We start from the raw sequence: 24957 nt of genomic DNA, 5'->3' as shown, positions 1-24957 counted from the left end.
ATTCACAGTCAAATTGTAAAACTAAACACGCAAATCAACATATCGATTACGTAAATCAACACATCGATTACTCAATCAAAGAAATCAAATCAATTAGCAACAAAACTTGAAACCCCTGATATTCTTAATACCCTCACCAAGTTACTGCAACTGAGTCAAATCCGCCACCATCTCCACCATTAAGATCCACCACTGCGTCTCCACCATCCGCCGCCGGCCGTCACTACCAAGATCCAGTCGCCGTCTCCGGTAAGCCACCACCGTCTCCAGCAGCGCCGCTGTCTCCGGTAAGCCACCACCGTCTTTCTTCCCCAGATCCAGTCGCCGGCAGCAGCGTCGTCGTCGTACGCCACCACCGTCTTTCTTCCCCAAATCTCAGATCCGTCATCGGAGTTCCTTCCCCAAATCAGTGTGCTGCTGAGTTTCTTTCTAGAGAGAGAGAGGGAGGAGGTGGCGCCGTGGCGGTGGTGGTGGTGCTATAGAGAGAGAGAAGAGAGAGAGAGCTGATTATTTGTTTTCGGTTTTAATGAGAGAGAGAGAGAGAGAGAGAGAGAGCTGATAATATAGGTTTTAATGAGAGAGAGAGAGAGAGCTAAAAAAATAATAATCAGTTTTCAATTTAAAAAATGACCAAAATGCCCCTGCACTAAAGGACAAAATAGACAGCTCTCAACAGTCAAAAAGGGGGTTTTTGGATTTTGGACTAAAATGGCAACAAAATGCAAACCACAGGGACCCAGATGTAATAAGTTTGAGATTTGGACTAAAGTGGCAAAACTAGCCAAACCACAGAGACCAAAATGGCAGTTTACTAAAAAAAGAAAAAAAAAAAGGTGTCAAACACGCCGGGCGGTGGGTGGGCATTATTGGGCTTGGTGGCTTTTTTTGGAAAAAGAACGGCCCACTACCGACAGTCTAACTCTTTCTTCTCGCTGCCGAGCACTCCTTCAAAAGCAGGTACCGGAATAAATTCAAGCAGCTTATCTAGAAGTATCAATTTGAAGAATTCCCAAATCCACACCATTCACAAGAATTCAGCAATGGCTTCTGAACCAGTCAACCAACTTCACATCCTCCTTATTCCCTATCTAGCTCCCGGCCACACCATCCCCATGATCGACATGGCCAAATTGTTCGCACAGCGACCGAATGTTATGGTCACCATCGTCACCACACCTCTAAACGCCATTCGATACGGTTCCACTATCCAACAACACATCAAGTCCGGACTCCCGGTGCGTTTCCTTGAACTCCCGTTTCCCGCCACCGAAAATGGACTACCGGAAGGATGCGAAAGTTTAGATGCTTTACCTGGTTTACATTTAGTTACAAACTTTACAGCTGCAGTTGATATGTTAGAACAAAGACTCGAACAATGTTTTGATTGCTAAATCCTCGACCGAGTTGTATGTTATCTGATAAGTATTTGCTCTGGACGGGTGATACGGCGGCTAAGTGTAAGATTCCTTTGGTCATATTTGATGGAATGAGTTGTTTCAAACAGTTGTGTACTCATCATCTTTATGCGTCCAAGGTGTTCAATGATTTCCCTGAGTCGGAGCCTTTTGTTCTCCCTGGGCTGCCTGACCGGATTGAGATAACTCGAGCTCAGCTGCCAACTGAGTTCAATCCTAGTCGTTTTACAATGCCTGAACGGCATGAACGAATGAGAGAATCCGAGTCGAGAGCTTATGGGATGGTGATCAACAGTTTTGAGGAGTTGGAGCAAGACTATGTTAACGAATTTAAGAAGTTAAAAAGGGGTAAGGTTTGGTGTATAGGACCGTTATCACTGTCGAACAGTAACGATTCGGGTAAATCCTTAAGGGGTAACAGTACTTCTAGTGATGATCAACTCTACTTGAAATGGCTCGATTCCAAGGAACCTGGATCAGTGGTCTACGCCTGCTTCGGTAGCATTAGTCAGATCACCCCTCCTCAACTCATCGAGCTTGGGTTAGCCCTGGAAGCATCTAAATCCCCATTCATATGGGTGATTAAAGCTGGAGACAAAGCTCAAGAGGTTGAGAAGTGGTTATCAGAAAACGGGTTTGAAAACAGAATAAAAGATAGAGGGCTCATAATCAGAGATTGGGCACCGCAACTCCTAATCTTATCGCACCCTTCGGTTGGAGGGTTCTTGACACACTGCGGTTGGAATTCAGTCTTGGAAGGGGTTTCTGCTGGTGTCCCTATGATCACATGGCCTCAGTTTACCGACCAGTTCTTGAACGAGAAGTTACTTGTTCACGTGTTAGGAATTGGTGTGGGTGTTGGTGCTCCCGGTGTGGTACATTGGGGCGAGGAAGACAGATTAGGGGTCACCGTGAAGAGCGAGCAGGTCAAAACAGCTATAGAAAAAGTAATGGACCCGGGATCAGAAGGAAATGAGAGAAGAAAGAAAGTGAAAGCACTCGGGATGGTAGCGAAGAAAGCAATCGAAGAAGGAGGGTCTTCTCACCATAACTTGACTTTGTTAATACAAGATCTACTTGAACTTGCAAATGTTAGAAGCCAAAAGCCATTGAATAGTAATGACCAAAAAAAGCCAGCTGGTCCAGATGACTTTATATACTAATATTGTATCATTTTACTTATTTCTTTACACATTTGCATAAATGAATGGAGAATTGTAGCCAGTTTCATGTGTTTTAGCTGAGCACATATTAATTGAGACGAATTATGCTGGAACTCAATCAAAGGTTGCATTCAAAGTAAAAATTTGTAAACAATCACACCTGAAAATCTTAAAATGGACCTAGTCACATTCAGTCCATCTACACATTAGAATGCCTAGAATACATCTTGAATCGGTTTTGTGTTCTTGGCTAATTCCTCAATAACATCTTGCATCATCAACGTCGTGTTGACATACGAAGAACCCCCTTCCGCCATTGCTTTCTTCGCCATTTCCCCAAACTCTCTAGCTCTCTCTCTTCTCGCCTTTCCCTCCCCTTCGTCGTTCATTACACTTTCTACCGCCGTCTTGATGTTCTCTTTCTTCACCAACGCTCCAAACTTATCTTTCTCTCCAATAGCAACAGGAACCTCCATACCAATGCTCACTCCTGTTTTCAACACATCTACCACAAGTCTTTCATTTAAAAACTGATCCGCAAATTGTGGATATGTAACCATCGGTACCCCGGCTGAAAGCCCTTCAAGAGTCGAGTTCCAACCACAATGAGATACAAAACCACCAACCGCCTCGTGGGACAGTATCAAGACTTGTGGCGCCCAACCGCGAACAATTAAGCCTCTATCTTTTACCCTTTCTTCATATCCCGATAACCATATGTCCGTCTCGTCTGTGGTTGATCTTATACACCAAATAAACGGTATGCTTGATAACTCCAATCCCAACCCGAGCTCGAGTACCTGCTCGTTGCTAAGACTCGACATACTTCCCAAACAAACAAAGATCACCGATCGCGGATCCTTCGTATCTAACCATTTCAATAAATCATGCCCATTGATCCCGGCCTTCTTTCCTCTCTCTGCCATATCTAGAAAACTTCTGTTATGCAGTGAAACCGGCCCGATACACCATACCTTCTTACCTTTCGCCTCTGCGAGCCGTTTAACATAGTTCGGCTCCAGCTCTTCGAAACTATTAACCACGACCCCATCCGCACCTTCCTCGGCCATACTCATTCGTTCAAAGAAGTCCTCCATCCCTTCTATCTCCCTAATTTTCCCCCAACCGCCTGCTTGTGCCTTCGTGAGCTCAATCCGGTCAGGTATCCCGGGCAACACAAAGTAATCCGAATCAGAGCTGATTTCATTTAGTACATTAGTATTCATCACAATGTGTAAACACAAGTACGTAAAGCATCCCGGTCCATGAAACACAAGTCTAGGAATACCGAACCGATGAGCTATATCAGTCGTCCAGGGAAATTGGTTGTCCGAGATGATGCAACTGTTAGAATTATATTTGCTGCATTAGATATTAAACTTTAGTTATGTTTATTTCGTTATTATTCGGTTATGTATGTATGTTTAACTTATAATTAGGATGATTACCTATTAGATTAGATGATAAGCGGTTTTAGGATGATAAGCGGGTCAGGTAATCAAGTTAAACTGCAATGGCAGTTACCCGCCAAAATTAACCGCCAATTATGTATGTTTAAATATTACCGGGAACCATATTATCCGGTTATCAAGACATTTTCGTTTATAGAACTTGTCCATTCATTCGTTTTGATTTCTCTGCAAACATATCTTTGCATACGGTTCCTTGAATCACTAGTGAACATCACCATGCCTGCAAGTATGTATCATTCTTCCGCTGCAAATGTCAATGGTGATGTTTCGGATTTCCAACATAGTGGTATCAGAGCCACTTCAAGGAATCAATCTGAAGTCGGACCAAATTCTACCACTCTCCCTTGTCAACATTGCACCGATGAACAAGACGAAAGGAACAGGAGAAACGCTCGCATAAGGCTATGCTATTATTGTCACTTACCGGGTCATCAAATCTACAATTGTAAGGCCAAAGAAAATGATGAAGTAACACAACTGTTAAGGCAGGCTATCAACGCCGGAATTAAACGAAAAGAAGAAGATGTACACTGCCAGAATGAAATGATTGTCACTGGTACCGACGGTGGACAATGGGCAGAAATATGGTACGTTAATCCATCGTTTAATCATCATTTTTCAGGCAATATTAATGTTTTCAAAAGGGTAAAACATATGATGGGAGTAGAAACAAGATCTGGTATGAACAATTTTCTGTTCATAAGAGGGGTAGGGTCGGTAGAAATGAAAACTGGAAATGAAACTCTAAATATCCAAAGCGTTTTTTATTCACCGGAGATTGATCGGAATGTCCTTAGTCTTGATCAATTAACGTTACAAGGCTATACGGTCAGGAAATCCGGTGATAAATGCAAGATATATCCAATGTTTTCAACACCAACTGTAAATTCAAGAAATGAAACAAATGGGTTAACAAAAGAAGAGGAATTGGGCTTACATGAAAAACGGAGATTACAAGATCTGAAAGGTGTGGATGATGAATTTAAAGAGGCATACCTGAACTCTTATTTCGAAACCTTAAATGTTTCGAATGAAGATGATAACGACTGGAATAGATTGATTTTAAAATCATTAAAATTCCGAGAATATGCTGATTGTAAGGCTTTGATTGACATGCTCGACGACCGAGAGTATGTTTTCAAATACAAAGTTGAACTTCAAAACAAATTTGAAGAAATGGTTCAGTGGTTTCTGAATGGTTATATGGGAATCACATCAAGACCGGTTCCACCCTATTCTACCGATCAAAAGAAAATAGACTTGTTAAGTCTATACATTCTGGTAGCAAGTGAAGGAGGATACCGTGAAGTTACAACCGAGAACACATGGCCGATCATAGCAAAGGATCTAGGATTCGGATATGAAGATGGAGATTATATGAGACTAATATATACAATGTATCTTGATGTTTTAGAATATTATTATAAATTCAAAACAGTTCAAGACGGGGTGCAAGAGAAGGAAATGATTAATGAGAATGTTGGTTCAATGCAAGGCTGCCATCGGAGGACTGGAAGTGCAGATAACGTTCAAGAAAGTACTGCAAGAAGTGATCAGAATGACGTCGGATCTTCTCAAAGCTGTTTCAGAAGGATCGGAAGTGCAGGAGATGTCCGGGAAGATAACGCGAGAAATGATCAAGCCAGCACTAGTTCAATGCATTATGCATTGTTTAGTGAGAATGGATGGACAGACAATTGGAACATGCACAAGAGGAGGAGGAAATTCAATTTCAGTCACATAAAGAAAGTAATGGATGATGCCAACAAGAGCGTGATGCAGCAAGGTTCAAACATAACCAAAGTTTAAGGGGGTTGTGTTAGAATTATATTTGCTGCATTAGATATTAAACTTTAGTTATGTTTATTTCGTTATTATTCGGTTATGTATGTATGTTTAACTTATAATTAGGATGATTACCTATTAGATTAGATGATAAGCGGTTTTAGGATGATAAGCGGGTCAGGTAATCAAGTTAAACTGCAATGGCAGTTACCCGCCAAAATTAACCGCCAATTATGTATGTTTAAATATTACCGGGAACCATATTATCCGGTTATCAAGACATTTTCGTTTATAGAACTTGTCCATTCATTCGTTTTGATTTCTCTGTAAACATATCTTTGCATACGGTTCCTTGAATCACTAGTGAACATCACCATGCCTGCAAGTATGTATCATTCTTCCGCTGCAAATGTCAATGGTGATGTTTCAGATTTCCAACAGCAACTAGGAACCGGCGTTAGCCGCCTCAGAACTTCTTCTGATGGCTTTTCCAACTTGTCCATGGAGGCATACATGTTAACAAAGAGATCAACCGATGGAATCATGTCGAAATTTTCACATCCTTCAGGCAAACCAACTTCGGCTAAGGCAAGTTGAAGTTCGATAACATGGATCTTGAGCTTGGCTTGGATTGCCCGATCGATGGCTGGCTTGAAACGGGTGGCGTTAACTGGAGTTGTGATGATTGTAACTGTGCCGTTACGGTGGGCTAGTATTCGTGCAATGTCGACCATTGGTATCATGTGGCCTTGTTGCATTAGAGGAAACAAGACAAAGTGAAGGTCTTTGGGAGAGGAAGCGATTGATGATTTGATGAGAAGTTGAGTTTGGGTAATAACTTAAAGGATCATCAGTAGGTGTATTTATATATAGTTGGTAAAATGATGTTTCATGTTCATATTATATGTTTTTTTTCCGAACGCACTATTTACTTGATCAATACGTTTTCAGTTTAAACAAAATATATAAAAATAATCCCCAAACCATGATATGTAGATGCATGTATACTTCCAAAAGTTAAAGGAGTGGATGGCACGCATTCAACCTAAGCCGCCTACTTTGACTCCATAGCTCCATACTAGTCATTTTAATGGATTTGCAAATTGCAAGTGGACCATATCATCAACTAAATGACTGGAAACTAACTGAACCTTCAGCAATTTAACGTTTATTGACAAATGTTGTATCCGAGACTCCCAACATTTAAAGAAAGTGTGGGAAGGTAGTTGTTTTATGACTGGGCTAATGTCCAGTGCCAAATCAGCAAATGGGGGGGGGGGGGCAAAACACCGTGTTGTGGGTGTCATTGAGGGGCGCAAAGGGCACATCCATGAGTGTAGTAGCGGACTCCAATCTTGAATTCTGACATATGTGCATGTTGAATTTGTTCCAGCCGATAAAAATGGCCCAATTCAAGTGAGGGTGGGGGACGTCATTAGGTGTGACCAATACACATGCATATCCAAAGGAATCTGAACGCCTTAGGTTTACTTCTCCGATGGGACGAACCCTTTCTTCCACGAACACTACTAGAAAACTCCATGATATTATGTAACATTCGACGTTGAAGGGTTATATCACATTGTATTGAGGATATTATGTTGTAACAACTAATTACAAGTCATACATGCCCTGATAGACCGTGTTAAGTCTTGATATATCTTAATGGACACTAACAAGTCATACGACCCTAATAGACCGTGTTTGGCCTTGATATATCTTAATGGCCCATTAGAACCTTTATTGTAACACCTCGAAAAATTTCGTCCAATAATGTCTTGACACGTGTCATAAGGTTCCGGTATGTGAAAATATACTTTAGAGGGACTAAAATTGACAAACAGTGAAAACTATGGAACGTAAGGGTCCAAAGTGTCAACAATGGATAAATAGACTCTATGATAACCCTACATAATGTTCATAACCTTAAACGGATGGTTCATGGATCATACGAAGCGAGAAATGCACAAAAGTGAGGGATTACAAACTATAGGGGCCAAAAGTGTCAACATGTTGAAATTATACCTCTGAGTGAACTTTTGGCAGACCCGAAGCATTGTAATGCTAAAATATACTCACTAGAATATGTGGTAAAAATTTCATGAAGTTTCGTTAACGTATAAGAAAGTCATGGCCAAAACCGTATTTGAGGGGTTAAAAGCGTCAACGTCGAATTTCATGGCTTTTCGGTTGAGCGCAAAGTTATCCGAGGACATTACCATGTTGGTAAATGTCCCAAGGTTCTTAGAAACCAAGTTTGGTGGTTTACGAGTCAAAATAACTAGCCGAAACATCGCGTGCAAGAACAGGGACCAAAGCTGCCAAGTTTGAAACATTTTTGGGCCTGCAGACCCCAGGCGACCCGCCTGGGAATCCTTAGGCGGGCCGCGTGAACCCCCCAGCATCAGAACTTCACGAAAATTGCAAATTTGGTCCGAATTTGAAGTGGTAAACAGCTGTTAGCACCTCCTTTTGCACCAATAAACTTCCTTGCATGCCTAGGCCTACTGGGAGCTTGCTATAACATCTGAATTCCTCCATAAATTGATCAAAAGGCTCATTTCTTTGGCACTTGCATTGTGATCAAGAACACACACATCTTGCAAAACTCTCAAGACTTCTCCAGGAGCTTTCTGATCATCAAGGCAGACTCCAAGTGCTTGCTAGGCTTCATTAGGACCTTGGTAATCCTTTATATCATCCTATAATTCGTTCTAGCATAGATTGATTGCTAAAAGTCAAACCGTTGTTCTTATACTTTGACTTTTCGATTAAACGAGTTTTACTCTGTCATTTCTCAAATTGAAACCCCTGATATGTTGGTATTTATGTGGGAAACAAACCCTCAAAAGGGTATTCTCTGATTCCCACTTTGTGCATGCTAATTGTCGAGTCAAACTTGTTTCTAAAAAGTCAACAGAAGATGTTTTTGCAAAAATAAGCTTAAATGGTAATGTAGAGGACATGCAATCTGCTTGATCATCATAAATAACTTATAATACATGTAAGAATGTGTTTTATCATAATAAACTCGACGATCTTTAGTATAAATACGAATCGGAACCGAAAGTCTTATAAAACGACTTTTTCGTAGACTATCGATTCGGATTCGTACATGCATGTTTGAGATCTGTATTAGAGAGTATTTTTGACTATTTTATTTTAGTATAACTTTCTGGAATTTTTGATTCTTGAGTCTATGCTTAGCCGCTTCATTTGCATGTTTCCGATATATGCTTAAAGTTGACTATTTTGCCCTTTTTGATATAAAACGTGATCTTTGGAAAAGTGAAAGAGTAGAAATCTTTATTTTTAATATATAAACTTGCACCGAAAGTTTGAGACCAGTTGGTGGTCCAGATTTTGAGTTATGGCCGATAGCGTAAAACTATATTTTAAAATTACATAAACGGCGCATTTCGCGTATAACCAATTTCAGGCCACGTTTTGATACAAAACTTTTTACCCACTGATGTTATATAATATTTTGGGATTTTTGATGATTTTTATTTAATTTTTGGCTGATCGGATCATACGTCGCTAAGTCGATTCGGTTTATGCCGGTTTTGACCGTTTAAGCTATAAAATGAGTTTTATACATTCTTTTGACTCCAAACCTCTTTCTACTGATTTTATATGTTAAATAAATTATTTTGAGCATTCTGGAAATATAAAAATCTCAGCTTTCTTTTGAAAACCCGGAAACGGCTCTAAATCGCGTTTTAAGCGTTTTTAACGCCTAGTAAGCGTTATACTCATTCTAAACATATAAGACTCATACCTACTGATGTATTTAGTATATTTTCATATAATAACAGTAAGTATAAATGTTTGAGCTCAGATTTCCAGTTTTGGCATTTTTAGCCCTTGTAAAATTACCAAAATACCCCTACGGTGCATAGTTTGATTTTAAATGACAAGTTTGGTATATGGGTCATACCCTACTGTTATAATATGTCAAAGTAAGTATATTTACTGTATAAATCAGACCTATAACTCAGATTTCCAATTTAACTCTTTTATAATCTCTTAAATGACCAAAATGCCCTTCCAAGGCATAAATTGAGTTTAAACTTATTTGGGGCATAATAGAACATAACTTGCTGATATTATATCACAATTAAAGCATATTATCTCAGGGAACTTGCATATGACCCTTTTTCCTACCCGTAACGCTCTTTTAGCGCTCGGTTCGGTTTATGTAACCAGTTTGCATAAATTGACCGAATCGTGCCAAACGTTATCATTTTGTCTCAAAATCCAGAATGTATTTAGTATACCCATATTATACAAGTATTCAAACTTGTCGGGTCTAGATCACGTTCTATCCGGTCTTCGCTTAATCGTGCGCTTGAACCGTATATTTCCTTAAAACTAACCGGTCTAAGCTTAGGCTTAATTAAAGACCCGTTAGTATTCTAATTGGTTATTTATACCATCGTTCCAGACTAGAGCTTTCCGGTAAATTGTACCTACGCTTACTTAGGAATACGGCTGAGTTATTATTCTTGCTATTTAAGACAGGAGCTAGCTCAGGTAAATACTTTTAACTTATTTTCCCTTATACGGGCTTGGGATACAGTATTATAAAAATACCGCTTGGTCGGGTGTAGAAACTGTTTAATCGGAGATGATTAAATTGCATAATCCCGTTTTAATCTGTGTTGATTGATAACAAATAACATTGGGGGTTAATGACCGTGTCCTGGATATCCTTGGCTCATTTTAAAAAGTGAATGGCCACGACGTAAGCACAAGGTGTAGGCAGAACACCTCCTGTTGCATATGTATAACGTATACTCACTCGTGAGATTATCTTCTTGTGAGATTATATTTGTGGTGTGTCGATTAATCTTGTCCGGCTTGTATTGTATAATCACCGGCCCTAAATGTTGGACAACCATGTAAATCGGATACAAGATTTTTATTAATAAAATTGTCCCAAGTATAAAGATTAATTTTGCCTCTGTGCATTTTAATCAATGTGTCAAGATGTTTTGTGCCGTTTGCACTCGAATCACTTTTCAAACTCTTTTTCCAAAATGAGTCAGTTAATTGTATTTACCAGTGTAAACTGACGTATTTTCCAAAAGGTTAAGTGGCAGGTACTATGCGTAATTGGCTGGGAGCTCGGGGCGTCACTAGGGAATCTTGCAAGTTCTAGATGCCTAAAGCCTATTGAACAGTTTTCTTTTATTGATCCGCCTGTGGATCCTTTACCTTCCGTTGTAATACTTTGACATTACTTATATTCGGAATGTAATATATTTATCTTTTGCTTCCGCTGTGCATTTATATATTGTGTTGTTTGTCTATGATGATGCCAACTACGTCACTATACTCCCCACCGGGCCCACCGGTGACACGTGGAAAATTGGGGTGTGACAGGTTGGTATCAGAGCCAACATTGAGTGAATTAAACACTATCCTAATGTGTTTAATCTCAGTGACACAATTGCACATACTTGAGTCTAGACTTAACATAGGAATACTCCCGATTCTAATATGGAATTTACTGCTTCCGATTATTTTTATATTGGATACGTCGCTAAGCGAAGAAGCCGTAATGGGAGTTCTCCACACCGGAGCCCGAGATGCTGAGTCTCGTACCGCGGCTAAAATGGAACGAACATCCAAGGAGAAAGCATTCAGAAATAAGATGAAGAAGAAACTCCTTTTACTGAAGATCGTTTTCCTTATTTGTCCTTATAAGGACATAATTATCTTTTAATGCCTACGGGCCAAACTTATTTAAAACATCCATTAGTGATGTAGTGCCTATGGGCCAAACTTATTAAACATCCAATAGTGATGTAGCGCCTACGGGCCATACTAATTGTCATATAAGACAAAAGGCAGTGGTGGTCTATGACTCCCTGTCAAGAAAAGGTAATGAACTTTGATTCACACCTAAATGCCTCGATCCCAGACGATCATGGCTTATAAATTAAACTTGTCCTCGTGACTAAGCCTTTTGTGCTATTACTAAATGCCTCGATCCCAAACGATCATGGCTTATAAATTAACTTGTCTACGCGACTAGGCCATTTGTGCTATTATTAACTTATAAATTAGGATTATGATAAAATCCTGAATAAAATAAATATCCTTCCTTCCCTGCCAGTAGGCATTTTTAAAAAAGAATCTTAAAGGTGAAATCTAGCCTACGCGGCCAAGATGGTGAAACCTACCCAAGGGATTCAGATCCTTGTTAACGCCTAAGAACGTGTTAGCACTCCTGACAAATGTGATTCGATAAATCACAACAATCAAACTTATATTGGATTCTTCCAAATTTTTTATCTAGCCTAGTGATTTAGAAATCATGGCTTGTGTCATCCTATAAGATGATCACATTATAAACATCCGATAGTGATGAAGTGCCTACGGGCTAAACTTGTTGTCCGATAAGACAACAACAGTGGTGGTCTTTGACCTCCTGTCTAAAAGTGTTGGACCAGGACCAAGCATAATAGTCGGTAGGACCCATGCGATCTCGACTAATAGCATCTGTGAAGGTGATCATATTATAACCATCCCTTAGAAGGGGAATGCCCACGGGCTATACCTATTGTCCTAAAAGACAAAAGACAGTTGAAGTCTACAAATCCCTGTCAAGAGAAGGCAATGAACGTGATTCAAACCTTAATGCATCGATTCTCTGAAATCATGGCTTACAAAAAAAATTTAGAACTGTCCTTGTGACTAGGCCTTATGCGCCACCTTAATATCCTTAATGTTTTATAACTAGGATAAATTATAATGGAAAATACTAATTAAATATAACTAACAAGTCAACCAATATGGTTTATATTACAATGGTTGATAAATCGTCAAAGATGATGATTCCATAATAATCTCTGAATAAATCATTGTTAATATTTATGTAGCAATCAAGCTACATGGCTAGATTAGATGAGGTTAACAGTCACTCGAAGGAGAGCAATGATACTACCAGAATTAGTGTAACTGGAGCAGAACTGCAGGCAATAATAGATTATGCTGTTACTCGAGCTCTTGATCGACAGTATGATGAATCAAATGATACCCACTCCAAGACTCTATCTATGGCTCGTAGTGAGCCCCCTCCTGAAACACATGAGTCAAGGGAGGACGATGTCCATAACTTGTCAAATCAAAGGAGTATTCCGTCTAGACAAGTTGTGTTTCATCAAGAGGCACCAGTTAAGACCTGTACATATAAATATTTTATCTCCTGCAAGCCCAGAGACTTTACAGGAGAAAATGGGGCCATCGATTGCATGACATGGCTCGATGAGATGGACGCTGTTGTGGACATCAGCGGTTGTGCGGAGCAAGATGTTGTGAAGTTTGTTTCACAATCATTTAAAGGAGAAGCGTTGGCATGGTGGAGATCATTGCTCCAAGCCACGGGGAAAGTTCTACTCTACAACTTATCTTGGGGTCAATTTGTTGCTTTAGTCAAGGAAAACTATTGCCCTCAGCATGAAGTAGAAAAGATAGAATCAGACTTCTTGACTTTGGTCATGGAAAATTTGAATTGTCCGGCATATGTGACAAGTTTCAACACTATGTCCCGCCTAGTTCCTTATCTAGTCACCCTGAACCTAAACGCATAGCGCGTTTCATTGGAGGCCTAGCACCAGAGATAAAAGGGAATGTTAAAGCATCTAGGCCAACCACATATAGGTCCGCGGTGGACTTATCCTTATCTCTCACCTTAGATGCAATCAGAATTAAGTCTGTTAAGGCTTCTGGCGAGAGAAGAAGAGAAAGAGAGGAGGAAAACTCTCATCAAACTAACAAGAAGAAGAAGGGAAGCTCGGAGCGTGGGAAAGATTCCGAGTTTAGGAAGAACTCGAGTCAGTCTGATAACAGACCCAAATGCAATAACTGCAAAAAGCAACATTTTGGAAGATGTACAATAGACCCACGCGCTAAATTGTGTGGAATTTGCAAGACCAAAGGCCACAAAACCTTAGATTGCAAGGGGTTAAAGAACGCCACATGCTACAACTGTAACAAGGAAGGGCACATCAAAACCAACTGCCCAAAGCTTATAAAGAAGCCTGAGAGGCCAGGAAAACAAATGCATGAGTCTTCCGGATGAATGCCAGGAAGGATAACTATATGGCAGGTACTTTTCCTTATCAAGCAGTTTATGCAGAAATTTAATTGATACTGACACATGTGATGCAATAATGAACGATCACTGTTGAGAACTGTTGTATCCGTCTTAGTAGGACTTCGGTCATTTTATACGAAGTAGAAATTGGCCGATGACACTTTAGAAAATGCTCCAACAAACCTTAGATGGATATTTTACATCTAAATAGGAATCACTCTTTTCTGATATTCCTATGGCAAGCTTTCAAGCTCCCTAAATTCTTTAATATAATAAAGTCAGATGTGACGTTTTGATCCTCTGTCAGAAAAGTAATGGACTAGGTCCAAATCTTTAATGCCATTGATGGTCTTTTGTGACCTAGGCTAAGTAATATTAATATATTTTAAATAACGTTCATTAAGAATGTTAGTGCTATAATAGCCTGTATAGGTGATTGACCCCATGGTTAGTATATATTATGGCCATCAGAGTGAAAAATAGCAGTTGTGGATTTCAACTAAGAAATTGTTTTATTGGTATTAGGAACCAATATCGAGTATGGCAAACTCGGGTAAGATAACAGTCAATCGCGCCACTGATGACGCGACACATGCTAATGATGATGAAATTGTAAACCTTAGAATTTCCAAAGATGTTCTTCAAAATATGATAGACGCAGCCGTTAGAAAAGCTGTGAAGAAGGCTGTGAAAAAGTTAAAGGAGCCCCATGCTGTTCGGTCCAAGTTTTATCTAGGACCACATTTCCTTGCTCTTAAGGAGGATCTCGTTCATGCCTCGGATGCAAAGGATGAACTAAAAAGGAAAAGGGAGGTAGATAACTCCCAGAGTTCTAAGAAAAAGAACAAACAAAAGTCTGACAAGAAACCAGTATGTGAGACCTGCAGGAAGCGCCATTATGGGAAATGCAGGTTCGAACTAAGATCTAAATCACAGCCCAGGGCTTGTGGGATCTGCAAGTCTAAGGGACATAAAGCATTGGACTGTAAGGACATGAAGAATGCAGTTTGTTTTGGCTGTAATGAGAAAGGCCACATCAAGACTACGTGCCCTAAATATGTCAAAGAAAATGCGGCGGAGGAAGTAAAGCCAAAAATTGAAAGCGCCTAAAATGCCTAAGCTGGCCCATAAATAATGACATCAGGTACAATTCCTTGTTGTTTTATCAGTAATTTAAATGCTAAGAGTTTTATTTTGGTTCGGATACCAGTAAACCCTTCGTAAACTATAAGTATATCAAATTTTAAAACTCTTCATAAGGACTATATATATATATATATATATATTAAGTGTAAGGTAAAACTTACAAGTAGAAAATTTACCAGGACTATTTTTCCGTTCCTGTGAGAAATCGATAAGTCGCAAAAATGGTAGAACCGGCCGTCCCCGGAATCGAATCTGGGTCTAGGCCGCACCCTTTCGCGCGCATAGCCAACCGAGCTAGGCGCCTAGTTTGTGAAAACTCCCATTTTGATTAAATATAAGCACATGTATAATAATAAACCTTCATAAACCATAAGCCTAGTAAACTTTTATATTAGCCACAAGGTATAAATTACCAAGGAAACCTTAGTAACCAATTCTTCTCATATCGGCAAGGGATCCTTCCGAAAGATCTAAGAGTACTCTTTCTTCGCATAGAATACAACAATATATGTTATTTTAATCATTTTTTTCTTTTTCTCTTTTCTTCTCATTGTTTTATATCGCCTGCGAATGCCAAACTATGTTTGATAAAAGTGCCATATGAGGATTTGCGTATCCTAGTGTGTCCCATAGATTGCTTCCATGCCTGATCAGTATGGAGGTTTAATGCATGGGATCCCCGAAGATATCCCAATAGTCATATTGTACTAAAGTCGACTAGTAATATTCAAAGAAGATATCCAATATAAAAATGTCCTTATAAGTATCTCTACTTAGGGCATCTTTGCAATGGTAAGAGGAATGTGTCATTTATCTGACACCGACAGCGATAGATGAGCCAAATCCTGAGAGTACGGAAATCTCTGACATCTTTATGTGTCATAATTAGCTTCCTTATAAGAATTACCATGTTCACCTCTTGAGAGGCAAGTAGAGTTAAGATCTATATCCCATTTCAGGTTATTATATTATGAAACCTTCAAGGTAGCTAGTACCATCATTGGAAGAATCGAAACCCCAAATAAGTAAGTTTTAAAATAAAGGATCCATATAGCCTAACTCGATATCCTGAAGAAATCGGCATTGTTAATTAAGAAAGAAGGTTCATTCTGCTTATGCATTGAATACCACAACCCCAAATTAAGCAATAATTGAGAATTTCCATCAGCTGCCCAGGATCGTCGATTGTTCGACTAACTGGGAGAATTAACTATCCCTTAAGATTAGTTTTAAGTAATGGTTGGAAGAACCATCTCACATTAAGATAAGCATTTCTATAATAGTGATGTATAAGTATCAAGGCTACTCCTTTGGGGACCTTGCTTAGATGGGATGTTAAATTATCTATTGCTAAATAGAAGATTGGTAAGTCCAATCATCCGGTCTGATAGTTGCCTTGGAAACAATGAATAAGATCAGGCAAATCCATGATCATCTGTAAGCTTGCCGGTTTTGGCAGAAAAATCAAAGAGTTGTGAAAATAGCAACCCTCCTAAGTCCTTGTTAAGAAATAAGGTTCATCAAAGACATCACTCTGGAAGGGTGTGCCAAATTAATAAGTATCAGGCTAGTTAAACTCTGATTATATATAAAAATCATTCGAAGGAATCGAATGTATCATAGATCATATAACTTATGAGCTAAAAGCCTATTTAAGGAGCTTGGTGGAACTCGCAATGTATTACACCCTAAGGATTAAGGGATATGTTTCGCCAAGAAGCACTATCACATAACGGTTGGAAGACTTGTGATATAATGATAAACCCGTATCGAATGCGGATTCAAGACGCAGAAATTTTCACTTCGAAGTAGGTGATAAAGTGTTACTTAAGGTATCGCCCTAGAAGGGGGGTGATGCGATTTGGTAAGAAAGGCAAGCTAAGCCCGAGATACTAAGGACCTTTCGAGATTGTCGAACGTGTCGGGTCAGTCGCTTACAAGTTAAACTTGCCTGAAGAGCTTAGCGCTATTCATAATGTGTTCCACATTTGTAGTTTGAAGAAGTGTTTCGCTGACGAATCACTGGTTATACCGCATACAGATATACACATAGACGAGAGTTTGAAGTTCGTGGAAAAACCTTTGTCGATTGAGGATCGACAGGTGAAAAAGCTTCGAAGGAAGTACATACCTATTGTAAAGGGCAAATGGGATGCCCGTAGAGGTCCCGAATATACGTGGGAAGTGGAATCCACGATGCAAGAGAAATATCCTCATTTGTTTCAGTAAATTTCGAGGACGAGATTTCTTTTAAGGGGGTGAGGATGTAACACCTCGAAAAATTTCGTCCAATAATGTCTTGACACGTGTCATAAGGTTCCGGTATGTGAAAATATACTTTAGAGGGACTAAAATTGACAAACAATGAAAACTATGGAACGTAAGGGTCCAAAGTGTCAACAATGGATAAATAGACTCTATGATAACCCTACATAATGTTCATAACCTTAAACGGATGGTTCATGGATCATACGAAGCGAGAAATGCACAAAAGTGAGGGATTACAAACTATAGGGGCCAAAAGTGTCAACATGTTGAAATTATACCTCTGAGTGAACTTTTGGCAGACCCGAAGCATTGTAATGCTAAAATATACTCACTAGAATATGTGGCAAAAATTTCGTGAAGTTTCGTTAACGTATAAGAAAGTTATGGCCAAAACCGTATTTGAGGGGTTAAAAGCGTCAACGTCGAATTACATGGCTTTTCGGTTGAGCGCAAAGTTATCCGAGGACATTACCATGTTGGTAAATGTCCCAAGGTTCTTAGAAACCAAGTTTGGGGGTTTACGAGTCAAAATAACTAGCCGAAACATCGCATGCAAGAACAGGGACCAAAGCTGCCAAGTTTGAAACATTTTTGGGCCTGCAGACCCCAGGCGACCCGCCTGGGAATCCTTAGGCGGGCCGCGTGAACCCCCCAGCATCAGAACTTCGCGAAAATTGCAAATTTGGTCCGAATTTGAAGTGGTAAACAGCTGTTAGCACCTCCTTTTGCACCAATAAACTTCCTTGCATGCCTAGGCCTACTGGGAGCTTGCTATAACATCTGAATTCCTCCATAAATTGATCAAAAGGCTCATTTCTTTGGCACTTGCATTGTGATCAAGAACACACACATCTTGCAAAACTCTCAAGACTTCTCCAGGAGCTTTCTGATCATCAAGGCAGACTCCAAGTGCTTGCTAGGCTTCATTAGGACCTTGGTAATCCTTTATATCATCCTATAATTCGTTCTAGCATAGATTGATTGATAAAAGTCAAACCGTTGTTCTTATACTTTGACTTTTCGATTAAACGAGTTTTACTCTGTCATTTCTCAAATTGAAACCCCTGATATGTTGGTATTTATGTGGGAAACAAACCCTCAAAAGGGTATTCTCTGATTCCCACTTTGTGCATGCTAATTGTCGAGTCAAACTTGTTTCTAAAAAGTCAACAGAAGATGTTTTTGCAAAAATAAGCTTAAATGGTAATGTAGAGGACATGCAATCTGTTTGATCATCATAAATAACTTATAATACATGTAAGAATGTGTTTTATCATAATAAACTCGACGATCTTTAGTATAAATACGAATCGGAACCGAAAGTCTTATAAAACGACTTTTTCGTAGACTATCGATTCGGATTCGTACATGCATGTTTGAGATCTGTATTAGAGAGTATTTTTGACTATTTTATTTTAGTATAACTTTCTGGAATTTTTGATTCTTGAGTCTATGCTTAGCCGATTCATTTGCATGTTTCCGATATATGCTTAAAGTTGACTATTTTGCCCTTTTTGATATAAAACGTGATCTTTGGAAAAGTGAAAGAGTAGAAATCTTTATTTTTAATATATAAACTTGCACCGAAAGTTTGAGACCAGTTGGTGGTCCAGATTTTGAGTTATGGCCGATAGCGTAAAACTATATTTTAAAATTACATAAACGGCGCATTTCACGTATAACCCATTTCAGGCCACGTTTTGATACAAAACTTTTTACCCACTGATGTTATATAATATTTTGGGATTTTTGATGATTTTTATTTAATTTTTGGCTGATCGGATCATACGTCGCTAAGTCGATTCGGTTTATGCCGGTTTTGACCGTTTAAGCTATAAAATGAGTTTTATACATTCTTTTGACTCCAAACCTTTTTCTACTGATTTTATATGTTAAATAAATTATTTTGAGCATTCTGGAAATATAAAAATCTCAGCTTTCTTTTGAAAACCCGGAAACGGCTCTAAATCGCGTTTTAAGCGTTTTTAACGCCTAGTAAGCGTTATACTCATTCTAAACATATAAGACTCATACCTACTGATGTATTTAGTATATTTTCATATAATAACAGTAAGTATAAATGTTTGAGCTCAGATTTCCAGTTTTGGCATTTTTAGCCCTTGTAAAATTACCAAAATACCCCTACGGTGCATAGTTTGATTTTAAATGACAAGTTTGGTATATGGGTCATACCCTACTGTTATAATATGTCAAAGTAAGTATATTTACTGTATAAATCAGACCTATAACTCAGATTTCCAATTTAACTCTTTTATAATCTCTTAAATAACCAAAATGCCCTTCCAAGGCATAAATTGAGTTTAAACTTATTCGGGGCATAATAGAACATAACTTGCTGATATTATATCACAATTAAAGCATATTATCTCAGGGAACTTGCATATGACCCTTTTTCCTACCCGTAACGCTCTTTTAGCGCTCGGTTCGGTTTATGTAACCAGTTTGCATAAATTGACCGAATCGTGCCAAACGTTATCATTTTGTCTCAAAATCCAGAATGTATTTAGTATACCCATATTATACAAGTATTCAAACTTGTCGGGTCTAGATCACGTTCTATCCGGTCTTCGCTTAATCGTGCGCTTGAACCGTATATTTCCTTAAAACTAACCGGTCTAAGCTTAGGCTTAATTAAAGACCCGTTAGTATTCTAATTGGTTATTTATACCATCGTTCCAGACTAGAGCTTTCCGGTAAATTGTACCTACGCTTACTTAGGAATACGGCTGAGTTATTATTCTTGCTATTTAAGACAGGAGCTAGCTCAGGTAAATACTTTTAACTTATTTTCCCTTATACGGGCTTGGGATACGGTATTATAAAAATACCGCTTGGTCGGGTGTAGAAACTGTTTAATCGGAGATGATTAAATTGCATAATCCCGTTTTAATCTGTGTTGATTGATAACAAATAACATTGGGGGTTAATGACCGTGTCCTGGATATCCTTGGCTCATTTTAAAAAGTGAATGGCCACGACGTAAGCACAAGGTGTAGGCAGAACACCTCCTGTTGCATATGTATAACGTATACTCACTCGTGAGATTATCTTCTTGTGAGATTATATTTGTGGTGTGTCGATTAATCTTGTCCGGCTTGTATTGTATAATCACCGGCCCTAAATGTTGGACAACCATGTAAATCGGATACAAGATTTTTATTAATAAAATTGTCCCAAGTATAAAGATTAATTTTGCCTCTGTGCATTTTAATCAATGTGTCAAGATGTTTTGTGCCGTTTGCACTCGAATCACTTTTCAAACTCTTTTTCCAAAATGAGTCAGTTAATTGTATTTACCAGTGTAAACTGACGTATTTTCCAAAAGGTTAAGTGGCAGGTACTATGCGTAATTGGCTGGGAGCTCGGGGCGTCACTAGGGAATCTTGCAAGTTCTAGATGCCTAAAGCCTATTGAACAGTTTTCTTTTATTGATCCGCCTGTGGATCCTTTACCTTCCGTTGTAATACTTTGACATTACTTATATTCGGAATGTAATATATTTATCTTTTGCTTCCGCTGTGCATTTATATATTGTGTTGTTTGTCTATGATGATGCCAACTACGTCACTATACTCCCCACCGGGCCCACCGGTGACACGTGGAAAATTGGGGTGTGACATTTATATAACATTCGGTATTGAAGGGTTATATTATGTTATATTGACAGATAATTATATCATAACGAACTATAACAAGTCATACATGCCATAATAGACTGTATTAGGCCATCATATCTTTTAATGGCCCATTATGAATTTTATTATTAACATTCGGTTTTTAAGGGTTATATCATGTTATATCGAGTCATATCAAATCGTTACGGAGAATAACAAGTCACACATGCCCTAAATTGAAAGGTTAATAAATTTGTTTTAAAAATAACTTACGTGTTTATAAATAATAAAACTTTATATGTTAGTATTATTAATTTTATTTTAATGAATATTTTTATTATTAGTGGATTCCTGCACATTTTCTACCAAAGTATTAAATTCATTATTTTTTCTACGAATTTTTGAAGAATTATTAAAATGAAACGTATTTCATAGGAATTGCATCGGTATTTTCCTACACATTTCATATGGATATTAATTAAAATCCATTCCGTAGGAAATCTGTCCGCATTTCCTACACATTTCCTACGGATTTTAATAAATTTGTTTTAAAATAACATATAAAATGTATTACAAATATTTTTTATCCATTCCGTCAGTAATTTGTCGGAATTTCCGACACTCTTCCTATGGATAGTAATAAATAAATTTAAAAAATAACACATATTTTTATAAATTATAAAACTTTTTTTAATATCATTAATTTTATTTATTTTGAAATTTTTTTTGATAAATGGAAATGTCGGAAATGAAAACGAATTATGTCTGAATTCCGGCGGAAATTTCTGACACTTTTCTTACGCGTACCAATTCCTACAAATTTCCGACAAATGGTTAAAATGAAAAAGAATTCCGTCTACGTGGGAAATTTTCGACACTTTTCCGACGCATAACAATTTGTGGCTTTTTTGTCGCAAAACTAATACCCTTTCTTGTTCATAGGAATTTCATGGGGAAAGTGTTGGCATTTTTGTTTGTAGGAAATGTGTAGGAAATTTTGATAGGAATAGTAGCAGTTTTCTAGTAGTGGAAGCCTACAAGTGGGATATCTGAAAGCCTCAACCTTTGTTGAACTTCTTTTCTTAGCTGCCCAAATCAATGTTCATAAATGATTCCCGAGGAGGTATCACCATCAATGTACACTCGGCAAACCTCCTACCCCATGATTCATGCTCTAATGATCATAGGAGACTGAGAACATGTTTCCCTATGAGGGGAGGGAAACCATTCCTTTTATGGGTCCAAAAATTGTATTCTGGCTCTCGAGCATCCTGAACCATGCAAACATCTACTTCCTTACCTTTCCCTTCTTCCTTAGAAGAAACTGATGGCTTTTTTTTTGTCTTAAGGTTTTTAGGAGATTGGCAAGTTCCCCTGACTAGACGGCGTCTTCAATTTGTTCCTTAAGATGATAGTAGTCGTTCGTGTGGTTGTCCTTGTCTGTATGATAATCACAATTTTTCACTTATCCTTGTTTTGACGCCACATCGGGCGTGGAGGTTTGAATTGAAGCAAGCCTCCTTTGTGGCCAAGATTTCCATAGGTGTCTTGGTTAATTCTATGAATTGGACCCCCTTTTCTGAGGTGTGTTCCCTTTGTAAGAACCTTGAGTAAGGCATGTATCTCTTTCTGGTGGCGTAGAAGGAGTTGGAACTTTGGCTAGCAGGAGATGCCTTTTTGTCAGATCCTGACTTTAACTTTGCTACTCGTACTTGGAGCATTTCTTTCCCTCGGAGAAAAGCCGCGACCATTTCTAAGGCCTCCTCCATAGTCTTCAGGAGATGCTTCCCCATCTCTTCATATTACTAGAATATAATATTAGTTATTTAACACAAATTCAATTATGGATACTTATTATCTATTTTTGAATAGTTATTATATCACTAATCAGGTGAACTTAATATGAAATTAATTATGAATAATTATAATTTCTGGCTTTAGTATCAATTTCAAAAAGAAACGTGTATAAATATGTGTTAAAAGATTACATTATATTTTATTCAACATGTGTAATACAAGGGTTTAATCAACCCGTACGACACACGTGTATTTAAAAAAAACATAACTTTTTTTATCACCAAGTATATAGCGTTACATTTATTTAACTCGTGTGTATATTAATTTTAACTAGTCTTGAATCCAAACAAATAGGTAAATATACTAATATATTTAAAAATCATAAAATATTAAATTGTGTCCTAAAGTATGACGGATTAGCACCGGTTTGACTTAATATTCAAAATCATAGCCAAGTCAATTATTTTGTTTATTTCAATAGACTAGTCTATTCCTCCGTATCTCATACGGGTTTCAAGTAAGCTAACCTGAAGCTTAATTTATTTAATATAGTGAGTAATGACAAGAGAAAATGACAAAAAGGTAGCACCCGAGCAATGAGCTCGGGAGGTTTAAGGGATCAGAGTTTGTCAATGGAATGGCGACCGAAGAATAGGAAACATCTAATATCTTAGCTTGGTGAAAAGGAAAGGAATCTCAATTTCCGATTCCGATCCTAGCCACAATGGCCCGTGATTTACAAACCTTCCAAGCTTCTACGATACCTTCGGAATCCGCATTTTATATTAATTGCAGGGTTTTATCAATACGAAGAACAAGACTCACTTCGTCGGCTTTGGAGATGTGCATTTGTATAAAGGATCACTTGGACACGGTGGATTGTATACAAAACCAAAGAAGTCTCGAAGATTAATGGAAGTTGCCAAACGGATACATGACGAAGAGTGGCAAGAGGGACTAAGTGACCCTTATCCGACGAAGAACTCGTCTGCGATGCATTGATTCGCATAAGCAATAGTTCATGCGAAGAATAAACTCTAAAAGTAAAATTATCAAATGCATTATGAATATTTGTAGTTTCTTGGTTTATGTTTTTTGTTGTTATTGATAATTCTGTTTTCTTGTTTCGAAAACTATAAAAATTAATAAAAATCCAAGCTTTGCTACAACAAACTCCTAAATCCTATATCAACCTCTACATTCTAGCATCAAATAGCTTTTATCAATAAACCAACATATTGCACAGAAACAGTTATCGTGTAACACATGAATCACTAACCAACATCATCCTTTAACGTGCATTCCTAACAAGTATGAAGGTGGTTCACTAACCGGTTCCATTAAGTGCGAGAATGTGTAGAAAAATCAAGATATAAAGCTTCCAAAGTGGTGAGTTGTTGATGTCTTGAAGGCTACCGTCAAGATCAAGAATTAGGAAAGAAAGGTTGTGTGCTTTAGGGTTTTTAGAGAGAAAAAGTGGATAAGGAGAGAGAGGGAATGATGGAATGTTTTAGGGATTTGAGCTGAATGATTGCTTGTCAAAACATTCCATATGTCGGCTGATGAGAAGGTTTATATACTCTTCCTAAGATGCCGCACCCTCCTAGGGTTCCGAGTGGGCTTGTTACGTTGGGCCAGATCATGAATGCATGACCCATTAGGGGAAGGAGGGGTGTCAGAACCAGGAAATTCCCGAGTCGAAACCAAGGGGTTTCGAGTCGGAACCGAGAGGTTTCAGTTCACATACATACATACACTTTTGCACATATTAATTATATTACACATTTTCACATAATACACATAATACACAACCATTGGGTGTCAGCCCAATGGCCACCAGCCCGCATTCTAACCCGGAGGTGGCGAGTTCGAGTCTTGCTCGTTCCCAATGCTCCTACGGTAGCGGATTTACCCCCAGACTCAGGCTTGCTGGGTGGCGGTCTGCGAGGTGGGATCACCTCGGCGGTTGGGAGGACCGTGGAATATCCCCCCCCCCCCCCCCCCACATAATACACGATAATTATATCATAGGTTTTCATTTAATAATTCCACATAATTGTATCATACAATATAGTTGCGTGGGAAAACCCGAAGTGTCACAAACTCTATCGAGTGTTGAACCTCTTAATGTATATCCTTGAGCATCGCCATAAACTCCACGTCTATGTC

The 24957-nt window shown here is 38.5% G+C and overlaps 1 protein-coding gene and 1 pseudogene across 1 annotated transcript; one reads left to right on the top strand and one right to left on the bottom strand.

Moving 5' to 3' along the window:
- Nucleotides 1-906: 906 nt before the first annotated feature.
- LOC110867768 lies at nt 907-2708 on the top strand (annotated as a pseudogene).
- On the bottom strand, nt 2686-6593 carry LOC110866454 (UDP-glycosyltransferase 73E1-like). The gene is made up of 2 exons (XM_035989550.1): nt 6349-6593; nt 2686-3922 (listed from the first exon to the last, which is right to left on the bottom strand). Exons 1-2 carry the CDS (start codon nt 6591-6593, stop codon nt 2794-2796), a joined length of 1374 nt encoding a protein of 457 aa, XP_035845443.1. The 3' UTR covers nt 2686-2793.
- Nucleotides 6594-24957: the final 18364 nt, after the last annotated feature.

Source organism: Helianthus annuus, chromosome 1 (genome assembly GCF_002127325.2).
Source record: "Helianthus annuus cultivar XRQ/B chromosome 1, HanXRQr2.0-SUNRISE, whole genome shotgun sequence".
Classification (NCBI taxonomy): domain Eukaryota; kingdom Viridiplantae; phylum Streptophyta; class Magnoliopsida; order Asterales; family Asteraceae; genus Helianthus; species Helianthus annuus.
This window is presented reverse-complemented; position numbering and strand designations above follow the sequence as displayed.

Bases quoted from the DNA above. Each gene is read 5' to 3' on its own strand.
- LOC110866454 (XM_035989550.1), bottom strand. From the start codon at position 6,593: ATGCAACAAGGCCACATGATACCAATGGTCGACATTGCACGAATACTA. The intron at 3,923-6,348 runs GTATGCCTCCAT...TAATTCTAACAG, and splicing joins GTTGATCTCTTTGTTAACAT to TTGCATCATCTCGGACAACC.